Source organism: Diplotaxodon limnothrissa, linkage group LG7, assembly GCF_057381915.1.
Source record: "Diplotaxodon limnothrissa isolate DT_005_m linkage group LG7, D_limnothrissa_male_GT1.1, whole genome shotgun sequence".
NCBI lineage: Eukaryota > Metazoa > Chordata > Actinopteri > Cichliformes > Cichlidae > Diplotaxodon > Diplotaxodon limnothrissa.
Genome location: NC_140602.1, coordinates 8,238,812 through 8,253,283, shown reverse-complemented (window position 1 = coordinate 8,253,283; position 14,472 = coordinate 8,238,812). Strand labels below are relative to the sequence as shown.

The window sequence follows — 14,472 nt, the reverse complement described above, 5'->3', positions numbered from 1 at the left end:
TTCATGATTTTTGTAATTTAGGTGTGCAACACTACAACGGAGCGTAGCCATGCAGATCTAGCCCTGGAGAAGTATGTGACGGAGACGGTGATGGCCATTGTCAAGGGTTTCTTCAGCTCTCAGTTCTCTGTTAATCACTCTAACCTACAGGTATCTCTTCACCCCTGACAAGCATGCAAATGTCATGGATTTGGATAACTTTATGGTGAACATATTTAATAAAGATTGAGTTATTTTTTTTTTAGCAGTAATGCAGTAATGACCTCAGAGACATTCAATTTTCAAGTCATGCCATCTGATTGTTCCTCTGTATTTCTCTGTGGTTATGCCTTTTTAAGTTAAAGCATCCTGCTAGTTCTTCTTCTTCTTTTATTTAACATGTAGACAAACCAGTCTATCTTCATCAAGCTCCTCCAGTCAGCCTTCCGGATTTACAACTGCACATGGCTCAGCTCAGCTCAGAAGGCTAATATTGAGAGTTGTATCAAAACACTGTCCGATGTGGGTGAGTGATGCAACTTTGCTCTTCAGCCTCGATAGGAGATGGTTTCATTACTTCACATTCACTGTATATTTAAAAAGTTTTAATCCATATCTTACAGTGCATATGCTGATCTGAATTTTTACCAATATTTATTGCTGTAATGTTGCTTTTCAATTGTCCTTTATTTTACTTATTATATGACATAATCGTGTGCAGCACAGTTCCATTGTCCTTTGCTGGATCAGCCAAAGTTAGGCTTTGGTTGCATTTGAGGTTGAAACATATTTGAAAAAGAGATCTTTCACAACACCTCCACGCAGTCCTATAAAAACTAAGTACACCCTGTGACTCAGTAGCTTGAGGAACCGCTTTTAGCAGCTATACCTTGAAGTAACTAGTTTCTGTATGACTTTAACAATCTCTGACATCATTGTGGAAGAATTTTGCCCCGTTCTTTTTTTTTTTTTTTTTTTTTTTTTTTTTTTACAGTGTTGCTTCACTCCATTGACGTTTGCAAGCAGTACTTGGTGTGTGCTTAGTTTTCCATAGGGCTGCATAGAGTCCTGTGAAAGCCTCCCTTTTCGCATGACTGTAAAGTTAAGCTCACAATGACATCTCCTACATGTTCTACGTGTTCTTCCTTCAGCTAAGGCACGGTCCATAGCCATCCCTGTTGATCTGGACAGCCAGGTCAACACTTTGTCTCTCAAGTTCCATAGTAATATGGTGCAGCGGGCAGCTAAAGATTGGAGGATCTCTGCACGTACACGACCTCGCAAGGAGCCACTGGGTGGGCCTGACTATAAGAACATCATAGAGAAGCTGCAGGTGAACCTTTATTCTAACACTGGGAGTCTACATCTATGCTAGCAGCTCTGACACTGCAGTGCTTTGAGTCTATGATAATGTGCAACATGCTCAAGAAGGAATATTAGGCAAATGAACATTTTGATCTAACGACTGTGCTAAGCTGTTAGAATTTATCCTCTGGGTATATAGAAAGTTTCAATAGTCACAGTAGTGGCCTGACAAACTGACATTGCCATCCCTTGAAATTACGTAATGTATGAACATGCATGCTCATCAGCACTACAGTCTCTGCTGCAGCATTTTTAATGCATCTGTTGTGTTGTGCAGGGGGTTGTGTCCCATCTGGAGGAGCAGTTCAGTCCAAAGGTTCAGGCAGAGTTTTCTGTGCTGGTGGATGTTCTGCACAGCCCAGAACTGCTGTTTCCAGAGCCTGCTCGTTTACGCTGTGAGGGTGGAGCTTTTATGTCCAAGTAAGCAGCTCTCTATAAACTGTCCTTAGAACAAAGACAGCCTGCAGGCCACATTTTAAAGTGTTTGTCTGACCATTGGGAAAACTAGCAGCATGACTAAGTTAGTATTTGGAGTTATTTGCAGTTTTTGACAATGTTTTTTTCACCTTTTTATCAGCTGTGTAGATGCTGGAAAAGTCAAAAAAGAATAAACTTGCAAAACACACTTTAAATGATAAATGAACGTCATTGCATAGAGCCACATTCAGCTTTAAATGAAGTGAATGAGAGCATGGTAGCAAAAAAGTCAGTATTTGTGGCAGTGGCCTGCATGAATTGACAAATACATTTTGTAAAAAATACTCAGACACATCATCAAACCTCTGAGGGTGCTCTCACTATTTCTTCTCTATGACACCCTCTGGGAACAGAGAGGGAGATTTCACCTGCGGTGATCATTAAAGCGTGGCCTTGTTTTGTGAGCAAGCGAGTGCATTAACCAGAAACCAAAATGACGCAGCAACTCTTATCGCTCTTCCAGACTAATCAAACACACCAAGAAGCTGATGGACAAAGAGGATAAATTGTGTCTGAAGATCCTGAAGACGCTCAGAGAGATGCTGGAAAAGAAGGAAAGCTTTGAGCAATCTGTGAGTACATGACACTTTAGGTGACTTTAACAAGTTCACCAAGTGAATGGTTTTAGGATGTCACATTCACCTTTGCATACAAATTACATTACGTGAGTGAGAACATCCAAAAGTTTGCTTTGGATTTATCCTCAACTTCATGTGTTGGCAATGCTGTGCTCCTATAGCAGTGCAGCGTAGTGCTTGTTTTCTCTCAGGTCTGTCAGCCCAGAGCCCAGACTCCCCTTCATCAGTATGCTGTGGGCCTTTCTGTGTTACATAAGGCAGGGAGGCACTTGAGGACACACTCACACTGAGAGGGAGAAAAGGAAGGAGGAGGAGGAGGTGGTGGTGGGGGAACGCACTGAACAAACAAATCAATACTGCAGCGAGTTGGGGGTACAGGAGCCCCTGTCCTGCTGCACCTCCCTCTCAGCCAGAGGCCCGGGAAGTGAATGACTAGAGTTGGTAGGATGACACGCAAATTTGTGTAGAGGAGACTCAAAGAGGTGGCTACGTGTGCGAGAGCGCGCATGTTTGTTCACATTGACAGGGGTGGAAGGTGAGGGCCAAAGTACAAAAACATCAAGCCTGTAATTACTTCTTGCTCCAGCTGTGTGGCGAGAGAAGGTGCCAGTCTGAAGTTCACACAGGATGCACCGTTCCTGTAAAAGACCTTTTATCAGTTCGCACAAAAACATGACATGGCCTGTTTTAATCGTCCACTGCTTTGCTCAGTTTGCAGCTCCATTTGTCTTGTTTTAAAGAAAAGTGGTAGGAAAGCACGTTTGCATGTTTCATGCATGCATGTGATTATTATTAGTCCACTTAAGGCACAGCTTATTAAAGCAGAACAAATGTATGTTCTTTTACCTTCTATTTCAGTATAATGGTATTACTAATACTGTCAGGACTACGTTGCTCAATATAGTACACGGCAACTTGTTTGACTTCCAGCTGCTTGAGGAGTCAGTTTTGCTTTTCCTTTTTGTGTTTGTATTGTGTGTCAGTCAGCCAAGCTATGTGTTTTTTTTGTTTTTTTTTTGTTTTTTTGGAGCGCTTTTTTTATTTTTTTTATTTGAAAGGCAAATGATTCAACAGTTGTGTGGAACAAGATAAGAGGAATTCAAAGTGGAAAAACAGTCACTTTTTTTTAAAAGCGGCTTGGAGAAGCCAGACAGTGCGGTAACGATATGTGAAATGTCAGTTTGTGTAGGTGTGCATGAGTGTGCTCGAGCATGTATTTGCGGCCTCTCTTTGTCATATCCGCGTAGCCCTGAGTGTGGAGCTGCAGCCTTACTGCACGAGAGAGAGAGAAAAACGATTGATGGAAATAATGAGAGACAGAGGGAGGCAGGCAGGCAAGCAGACAGACAAAAACAGAAGGAGAGAGACAGAGTGACAGCAAAGGCAGTAGAGGTTGGTGGCTCCCCTGGGGTGCAATGAGTGGGTGGAGGAGAGTGAGTGAAAGAGATGGAGGGAGAGTCATTGAGGGAGCGAGGGAAGCAGCCATGTGAGGAGCCATGTGAGTGAAAGAGAAAAAAAAGTGGGCAGCGGCTGCAGGGATAGGGATTGGAGAGAAGCAGAGTCTGCTCAGTCCATGAGGAGACAGGGCAGGGGGTGCGCTTACGTAACAGCCTGCAGTGGCTGAGCCAGCGTCACGTGTACCACCACGTTCTCCCTCCCTCCCTGCTTACTCTCACTCTCCTGTCCGCTTGCTGCCGCTGTCTTCCTCCTTTGCTCCCTCTACGCTTTATCTTAGTCTGTGGCAGTCTGTCTGCCCGCCTGAGTATTATAATATTATTTTTTTTGTCTCGCTCACACCTGCTCCCACCCAGGCCCTGCTCAGGTGTTTGCCTTGATCAGAGAGGGCAAGATCTGCAGTAACTGCACAGAGATGTGTTGGCTCTGGCTGCTGCATGTCACTTGTTTTGGCTGTCAGTAAAAGGCCACTTTAAATGTTTGTGCTCTCACTTGCCCTCAGGAAGTCTGTGTTGTATTGTTCGGGGTAAAAAGTTTAGTGATTTATTTAGCTTTCTTTCCTTTTCTAAGGTGGATATCAGTCAGGACTACTTATAAAAATAAACAAATAAATAAATAGAAAACCTAATGATCTGCGCTTTTCTTTCCTTTAATGAAGTGAAGCAATTCTCCAAAACTGCTGAGCACTGTAGATTTTAATGGCACACATTTGATGCCAGCCAGTATTTACAACGCAAGGAAACGCTCATGTGTTTTTTAATAGTTTTTTTTCGCCAACAATGGGAGGCTGTTGAAAGAGAAGGATGTAAACGCCTTCGGCTACACAGAGAATACTTCATAATAGGATCAGCTGGTTGCTGGTTTCAGGGATTTGTTAGCAATAAGATATTTTTTTAAATCCTTGCAGTTACAAATGTTAGCAGCCTGTGATTAAACTTTTACTAGCCTGTATTTAAGATATTTTTTAAATTGATATAGACGTATGCATAAGTATGTAAACAAGTGACATAGGAATAAAAAACCAGCTAATTATATAATCTAAACCACTCTCACGTGGTTTCTTTTTCCTCTCTCTATCACACTCATCTGTCATTCACACGATGTCTGTCTGTCTCTCATTCTGTCTTGCTTGCCAAGTTTCACACCACCTGCCCAAGGCAAAGCAGATTTACAGATTACCACCCTCTCGATGCTAAGCGCATCACACACAAACGCACACGTAGATGCAAGGACTCAGACTCACACACACTCCCAGGCATGCAGTGTCATGCTGGCTTGCCCTGCGTGAGCTCATACTGCAGGCCTTTCCTTGTTTGTCTGTCTGATGGGAATCATGATGGACCATGCCTTTAGGTTTTCTAGGTGGAGAGGGTCAGGCAGGCAGAGAGCTGCGTGAGCTCATGCGTACATTGTAAAGGTTGACCTTTGGCTGGACTCTGGCTGAGACAGCATGCTGAGTTGAGTCAGAAAGTTGGAGATTGCAGAGGTCTAACCAAAATAGTTTTGATTTGTGAAGTTTAACTTATCTAATACAAAAAAAAGTTTTATTTTGCTGCGTGAACTTGTGCTGAGGAGGTTCTACTCAGTTCCTCTTGCCCTTGCTTCCCTCGATCCATCAGCCAGGTGTCTGTTAGGGGAGCATTATGCTTTGGTTTCCATGGCGATGAGGGATTAGGACACGTTGTTTTGTCTAGTCTGGCCGTGACTGGGCGCTGGAGGTCTGTGTACACCATGTAGAGATGCCTCCAGAACTGGAGCACGATGCCTGCTGAACTCTTTTAGTTCCAAGCAGAGAGAGACAGAGAGAAAGTTTCACTTGTACTGCAAGAAGATATCCTTCTAGAATCTAAAACACTGAATTATACTTATTTGAACTTAGAAATAATCTTCCTGTGGGTTGAGCAAAAATATTTCAGTTGCTCCAGTTGTTCTTATAAAACCTTGAACATGGGTGGATAATTATTTTTAACCCTGTGTAGCTTTATAAAATCTGCAAGTTGAAGATGCTTGAAACTAGACCATCACGTTCATTTGTCGGACTCCTTTCTTGTTTAGTTCTGGCTGAAAAATTACTTTTAAATCACTGATTTACCTTGACATGAGCAACATAACAAATGTATTATGTGTGCAATGAGATTATTTACCTTTGAGATTTTCTAAAAAGAGATTGTCTTTATTTTTAGCATGCAGGAATTTTGAGGTTTTGAGTTACCTACGTATGGTATCTAAGTGTTTCTATGAATCTCAGTGGTTTTCAGTGTAAACAGAGTTTCACAAGTTCATAGTGTGTTGTTAGGTCACTTGTAGTTTGAGAGGCACATGACAAGAAAAGAGCCGGAATGACATGAATTTGAAATTGTGTTTGCGTTTATTGCTCATAGCTGGTGGACAACACGACACAAACCATCCAGTGATGATATAATACTCAAGACAAACAAGAGTCTGGTGAAGAACACTGTGTGTTTCAGTTAGCGTTCAGTATCTGCTTCAGTTTTTGATTCATTTCTTATGTCATGGTATCTCACATGTGCTCACACCTCTGTTAAAGCCTTTTATTACAGGGTGGACAAAAAAATGCTTTATTAACCATTTATCCTTAGAAGGATCTGAGCACCTGAACCGTATTTGATTGGAATAAATGCAATATTCCTTACTCTGTCTCTCAAAAATAAACGTCAGCGTCTCGAGGGTGTGTCATCAGTAACCAGCAGCTTAGAATAAGGGAAAAGTTTGATCCGCTGCAATTGATAGACTCAAAGTCCGTGGATCACAAAAATCAGATGGCCCCATGCTCTCTGAGAACCATGAGTGATTCTGCCAAATGTAATCTTATTTTTATGCTGATGTAATTTTTCAGAAGCCTCATGGCTGAAACATAAGCTCTCAAAAATTATTATGTTTTCCCCATGCTTGCCTTTTTATGTCGACTAAATTGCCCGAGTTCCAGTGAGGCAGGCAAAACAGATGAGCCTTGTTTGCCAGTCAGCTTATCTTCAGCATCATAGTCTCCTTAATAAACTCAATCAGTACATAATGATATTAGTGAATAACACATAACACTTCCACCGTAAACCCGCTGGTTAAAAGTCAGGCCTTCCCTAAAGCAGACCTGTTACCGAATGCTTGTTTACTTGTTTATGCTTGTATTTCCCTGAATCGTTCTCACCAATTGCTCTCACATGTGGGCTTAATTTGTTTTGCTGATGTGCTTGTTTGTTGGGTAAAAGCATTTCATGCGCTGTGGAACTGCAGCTTGAAATCATAAATGGCACCACTTGATGCGTGTGTCTTCCAGGATTCCAGATACCATTTGTAACCTCTTGGCCTTGCACGCAGCGCTCCACAGCTACTTCTGAACATGTCATATTCAGCAGCAGGTAAAAGAGATGGGATGAAATGCAAATATGCAGACATGGTTCACCCTAATGGACTTGACTAATGGCAAGAGTTTTAGGTAATCCTGAGCTCATCCAGCCACAATTTCACCAAAGAATGATGAACCCAGTGATCTCAGTTATGGGTGGCAGTTGCACACCACCCTATGTTCCCTCGTGTTTTGTTTTTCATCTGCGCTCCTGTTGTGTTTGTGGTAGAATAGCAGAAAAATGTGAAATAATGAAATACATTTTAATTTATTTTCTTTTTAAAAAAGAATAAATATCTTGGAGAAAACACTTTATAAAACATATTGATATGGATTTTATTATGACAGGTTCCCACTTTAAGCTTTTCATTTCTCCTTCAGCTCCAAGCTCGCCTTAGAGACAACAGGAATTTTTATTAGATTGCATGCAGCGCGTGCTTTTAAACTGTACATGATAAGATCGAATTTCCCTTTGAGTTTTTGTATAACAGAAGGTAGATTTTCAGTTTGACACTGTACTGATCAGTGTATTGACTGAAGTAACATAAGCTTTGTGATGGTGAAGTTGTTGGTCTCTCACAGCCTGTGGGGAAACTGTGCTATGCCACTGTGTGCTTGAGTCATTCTGTTCATAAAAGACCGACTCGGATTCCTCTGTGGAGGAAAAAAGTAAGACTGTTAGTCTTCCACCCCTCTCATCTCAACCTTGTTTGGGGAACATTGTCCTCCTGCACTGCCTGACACGCTGCTGCAGTTGACCTTATCAGAGCTCAGCAGCTCTAACTTCTCCATCCAGGCAGTGTATGTCCTGGTTTACAGCTGCTACTGCCCTCTGATGCCTGCATGAGTTTTCAGACCACCTAAAGAAGCACAGAACAGGCGGTGTCTTTTTATCCATGCTTCTCACCGGAGTTACAGGAATCTGTAGACAGCAGAGCTGCGAGAGGTGGTGGGGGGGAGTGAAGCTGGAGGTGGGGATCGGCAGCTCATCCTCAGCTTGGACACCAGAGCCGCAGTGTGGCGTGCCGGTGCACATTTTAAAACACCACGACTGTCTGCTCATTGCTAGGTTTTGTTTGTTCCTCTCCTCCTCCTCCTGCCACCCTCCTCTTACTTTTGTCAGTTCTCTCTCTCTCTCTCTCTCTCTCTCTCTCTCTCTCTCTTGCTCCCCCCCCCCCCCCCCCCCCCTCTCTCTTACATCACCTGACTAGAGTTTTTCTTGTCAATGCAGCAACAAGCAGATGAGTCAGGCAGGGCTGACTCTTCTCTACTGCCATCCTGCTTCCTCTATCCTCTCCTTTCTCTCTGCAGACCTAGCAGTGTGCTGGCTGCAGTGTGTGCCAGCACACTGCATCACCCAGAAGGGAGACAAAAAAATCCCCCCAAAAACCTGTCACCACCCCCACCTTTCAACTTCTCCCTACAAGAGGGAAAAGGGGAAAGTCAAACATGTTTAGTTTGCAAGGGAGCATGCAGTGGGATGCATTGCCTTATAGAGTGTAGTGCTGAGGTTGGAGATGCACTGGGATTGTGTCTGTGTAGTGGTGTGTGGAAATGAGAGACACTGACTCAATGGATCCTCACCTTCAGTTCAAGAAGTGTGTGCGTGCACGTGTGTGTGTGCGTGCACGTGTGTGTGTACGTGCGTGTGTGTGTCTATGTGGGTGTGTGTCTGTGTTTCTGTGAGACATCTCAGCCAGACAGTGCAGGCAGACAAGTGTCTCTGCTGACTGCAGATGAGATAGAGTGTTTACTGACACAGGGAGCATCAGCTACACGTGCTCATCCACATCTTTGCTCTTCGGTACACTTAGTTTGAGGATGCTTAGCTGAACTGTATCTGGCCAGCCTCTGTGATGAGACATAGAGGTACCTCGTTTGCCTGATGCCTTGATATTGTATAATTAGACCTTTTCTTTTTTAAGGTTGCAGTTTGGAGCTTTTTTTTTTTTAAAAAAGAAAAAAAGAAATCCCATTATTTCTGCTTGATAATTCAGTTTCATTTTGGATGAACCACACTACATTTGACACATCCAAATGCACCCAAAATTTTATAAGAAGCAACTACTTACAACTTACAATGGCAGCTACACAAATGAGTCATATACATCTGAATACTAATTAGCTGTATGTGTCAGCTTTAAAGGAGGTGTGACAATCACAGCAGGGAAACTTGCAAAGGAACAAAGAGACCAGATAATTGCTGAACTGCTGGTGCGTCAGTCACAAACTGCAAAATTCTGAAATGTATAATAAAGGAAATGCATTTATTTTCATGCAAGTATTAGGATAAATGGAATGGGAAAAATTTCCATTAAATGTCTATAGGGTTGTAGGTCAGGTGAGGTGAGGTGACTTGTCTAACCAACAATGCCAGTCAGTGAATAAATCAATCCTTCTTTGTATAGGACCTTTCATGAAGGTTGACGCAGTTCAAAGTGCTTCATAGATGATTCAACATAAAAGCTACATAAAAAGAATTAAAAGTACCAAATATAAAACAAGATTTACAATATAAGTAAACTAAAAGGACAGTTAAAGAAAGAAATTGGTTGTTACTAATCGTTCAGAGCACGCACCAAATATTCACATTATTGAAGCAGGAGTCAGAACTTTTACTTAAACTTTGAATTAATTAATGTTAACACCTAATGAACAATTTCAGCTTTTAGTTATTTTATAGCCTAAAGGTTGCATAATTACAGCCTAAAAATGATCACATATATTCAAAACTATTAGGTACACCTGTTCAGCTGCTTGGTAATGCAAATATCTCATCAGCCAGTCATGTGGCAGCGACCTGATGGCAACCTGCCCGATGTTCAATCTTACGTCCTTCTGACTTTCCTTCTGAGTCTTTGGAAGTCTTTGCACTTCCACTGGATCTCTGGACTACAAACTCTCTCTCTACTTTTAAATTGTGTCTTAAAACCCATCCATTCAGAATTGCATATTCTTCACCATGACTCCGTCTTAGTCTATTTTTATCTTACTTAGCTTTTATACTTACATACTTTATCTTATGTTTTTATTTTGTTGTACTAATGTAAGGTGACCTTGAGGATCCTCAACAGGCGCCTATAAATAAAATGTATTATCATTATTATTATAAACGGAGCATCAGAATGGAGAGAAATGGCGATATAGGTGACTTTTTCTGCACAACCACCCAGAGCGATTACAGAGACTGTTCTGCTGATGCCAGAGCTCAGAGGAGAATGGTCAGACTGCTTCAAGTTGATAGGAAGGCAACAAATACTGATTCATTACAATCAAGTAGGGCTGTGCGATTATTGTCAAAATTAACTGACAAAAAACTGACAGAGCAAAAAAAAAAATTCTCTTTCACTTAAACATAACACTGTTTTTGCATCCAAGTTGCGCTACATTCCTGTTCATTTACAAATCTTTGCATCAAAAGAAAATGTATCCTCGTTTGCGTAAATTCGGTGCATCGCTTGGAAGAAAACTAAATTTGTTGGACCTGCATGAGTGATGTAGCATAGTAATTTACTGTTGTGAGATCTATCTCTTTTTCTCCTGCAACATTTTGCAAGTTTTTCCATCTTGAAAACCCCCCAAATGCATTCCTGAAGCTTTCAATAGTAAAAATGTTTAGTGAACGCTTTGTGTTAGTGATTTCAGTACATCTTTGTTAGCAAAGAGGTGTGCCATACAGCCTCACTTTTATGAATGTCTGTGTTGATGTTGAGCAATTCAGGTTAGCAACCATTGCATTGCTTCTCTTGTCCTTCATGCATTAATTATACTAATTATTTGGTGGTAAGTTTTCAGGCCGCTGGTTATGTTAGTTGTGTTGCTTTGTGGCACAGAAACAACTCTACAACACTCTTTGTATATAATCTCTTCTTGGTCAATGTCACTAACCCTAAATCCGCTTTGCTAAGCTCTTCACCTTCTACTGTGTCAGTCATTCGATTTTTTTTTAATATATCTGTCTTTTTACATTGTGTTATCGGTCTAGACTAGTCCAGGAAGCTTCAGGCTTCGTAATGCAGTGAACAGTTGTGATTGGATGTGGTTCAGCGCTGATTTAGTCAGGTGGGGGAGTGCCTCATTTTGTTTTTGCTTTGCGTTCGATTTAAATAACACATTTTCAAGACTGTCTGTGTTTAAATGTGGGAAGCCAAAATTGTGTCCCTACAACCAACCTATACACAACGCAAAACACATCAAGCACATCGAAGCAGTTGGGCTACAGCCACAGAAGACCACACTGGGTGCCACTCCTGTCAGCTAAAAACAGGAAACTGAGGCTACAATTTGCACAGGTTAACTAAAATCTGACGATAGAAGATTGGCTAAACATTGTATGCTTGGCATAAACAACATGAAAGCATGGGTCCATCTTGCCTCGTATCAGCAGTTAAGGCTTGTGGTGGTGGTCTAGTAGTATAGGATATTTTCTTTGCACACTCTAGGCTCTAGGAACAATTTGTTTAACACCACAGCCTACCCGAGTACTATTTCTAGCCATGTCTATCCCTTAATGACCACAGTGCACCAATCTTCGGATGGCTTCTCACAGCAGAATAATGTGGCATGCCACAGAGCTCGGATCATCTCAGACTGGTTTCTTGAACATGACAATTAGTTCACTGTACACAAATAGTCTCCAAAGTCACCGGATCTCAATCACATGGAGCACCTTTGGGACTAGGAGGAACAGGAGAGTTGCATCATGATGACAATGTTTCCAGCACCCTGCTGAATCTATAGCATGAAAAATTAGGAGTTCTGATGGCAAAAGGGGGGTCTAACCTGGCACAAGCAGAGTGTAACACATCAAGTGTATTCAGTTGTTATTTTGACAGGCACCTGCCTTTCTGCTAGCCTGCTAACACGTTTCCATGGAAACCATACATGGCTGCTTACAGCCCATTAATTTTAACTCCACCCCTTACCCATCTCTTCTTGAAGTCTTTTGATCAATACCAGTGGTAAGGTGTCATGAAACAAGGCCTTGATGCGTTGTTGGATTACCATAGAAACAGGTGCTGACCACATGTAGTGTTCATACATACTTTATCTTCCCTTTATATTTCCTTCTTTTCATCCATCCATCGCTCTCCCTGTTGTTCTTTAAAAATAGGTGGTGAAATGTACAATGCAAGTCATCCACCTGCCAATCACACACTTTGATTACACAACCACTGAAGGGCGATTGTCGCCGTGAATCTTTTAATCTCATTTCTGCTCATCTGCGTCAAATGTCGCAGACACAGAGAGATGTTTATTCGAAAGAAAATAAATGCAGTTATTAAATAAATGAGCTGCTAGAGGCAAGCTGGTGTTGTGCAATGCATTACTTTATACATATGAATCAGTAATCCTTGCACGCAAATGACCACATTCTGTATAACCTTTTTCCACTTGTCTTCACTTGCATGCTTATGTGCACACGGTGTGTGTGTGTGTGTGTGTGTGTGTGTGTGTGTGTGTGTGTAAGAAAGAAGCACAGTGTGGTCCTATTTTGCACAATAAGAGAGGGAAAACTAGCCTCATCCCAAAAAGTTTGGGGTAAGATCAGCGGTTCATCATGTCAGTTTAAAAATTGAACTGTTTGGAGACTTTCATTGCCGACTAATATTAACTAAAAATAAAAGTAACATCTGTCATCATTTATGGTTGCTTTTCTCCAAACACACCCTGGCTGCTATCTCGGAATCTCTCATAAATGCTCAGATAGGATCAAGATATTGGACAACATTATAACCGTCATGCTCTCTCAAGCTCCAATTTCTTTGTTGATAAGAGCATTGTCATACTGCAAACCACTGCTTCCATCAAGGCAGAAATGTGTCATGGGATGATGGCGATGATTCCTATTAGGTGAAATGAGATGAAATCTGCTCAGCCCTCTGAGAGATGATCGGATGGATTTCATGCCAATGAATGCACCTTACCACAAATGTTCCCTTCTTAAGATTTGTCCTTCATTTTGATCATTTTTATAGTTATTCCTCTTTCCCTTTCTGTAAAGGGGAAAAAAAGCTTTATCAAAATCTATTAAATATGTGTGAATTTCCTAGTTTAAAGCTCATACTCAGTCAGACTTTTAAATGGATTTAACATTATGATTTCTGTCTCTACAGGGAAACGACTTGAGAAAGATTCTCCTCACACGCTACTTTGGAAATCAAAAGCTCCTCTCCAAGTCAGAGCTCGGGAGTGGAAACAGCTCATCTGGTGGCTTTGTCAAGCAGTCACCTGGAGGTACCGAGAACCCCAAATAAACTGAGTAGATGCTGCAATAACTACTCACAGCCGAGGAAACAACAGGAACTAAAATGACAGTGCTCTGTTTCTTAGGCAGTATGCTGTTTGACAATTGTTGGCAGACATAAGAGGTTTATAATGCATCCCACAAATATTCGGTCCAGGCAGGTGTGGAATATAGTAGATGAGCATAACAAATAATCAAACATTTGTAAAGTTTTTCCTGTTCAATTTCTCAAAAAGAGATTATTTCTATCTACAATTATTTATATATGGTATGTGCATGCATGGAAAGCCAGAGGCAGGGAGAGCAGCAGCACAAAAATAACCAGGCAACATACATGAGACTAACTCAGAAAGAGCATGAGAAGCAGAAGCTAGAATTTAAATTTCTACATCATTGCAGGAGGTTCTCCCATGGTAGACGCTGACAAGCCAGCCACCACTGTTTCGGATATTCAGTGTCTTTTGGACAATGTTGGGGCAACAGAGATGGTAATTGAACTCATCGTCAACACCAAGAATGATCGACTGTTTAAGGAGAGCATCGAGCTGGGCATTGCCCTTCTCAGGGGTGGAAACACACAGATACAGGTTGGCTTCACAGATACACGAATCCTGTACTTCTCCTCCACATGTTTTAGAAGTATACTCATGGCCATTTTTGCTCCCAACTAGAACTCATTCTACAGCCAACTGAACAAGCAGAAAAAGTCCGAGAGGTTCTTCAAGGTTTTCTACGACCGCATGCGTTTGGCCCAGCAGGAGATTCGAGCCACCGTGTCAGTCAACATGTTTGAAGTCACCTGCAAAAGAAGGGACGATGACAGTGATGTCAGTAGTATCAGGGTTAAAAAAGGTACCGTTCGGTGATGGTGTATTTTTAATTTTTTTCACATTATTGACTTATTAGAGCAAAAACACCACATAATGTCCAGATAACGTTTGTGAGCTCAAAATGCAGCTAACCACTGTGTCAAAATGTCAAAGGGAGGCTGAAAGTAAGTAAGCAAA

General features: G+C 41.6%; 1 protein-coding gene across 1 annotated transcript in view; it reads left to right on the top strand.

Annotated features, from left to right (window-relative positions):
• itpr2 (inositol 1,4,5-trisphosphate receptor, type 2) overlaps positions 1–14,472 on the top strand; it is a 58,385-nt gene that overhangs the window by 21,863 nt on the left and 22,050 nt on the right. Inside the window, exons 33-40 of the mRNA XM_085359095.1 lie at positions 22–150; positions 385–505; positions 1,131–1,312; positions 1,622–1,764; positions 2,285–2,393; positions 13,335–13,455; positions 13,865–14,052; positions 14,137–14,317. Of these exons, the coding sequence (XP_085215221.1) occupies positions 22–150; positions 385–505; positions 1,131–1,312; positions 1,622–1,764; positions 2,285–2,393; positions 13,335–13,455; positions 13,865–14,052; positions 14,137–14,317 (1,174 nt within the window). The remainder of the gene's footprint in view (positions 1–21; positions 151–384; positions 506–1,130; positions 1,313–1,621; positions 1,765–2,284; positions 2,394–13,334; positions 13,456–13,864; positions 14,053–14,136; positions 14,318–14,472) is intronic.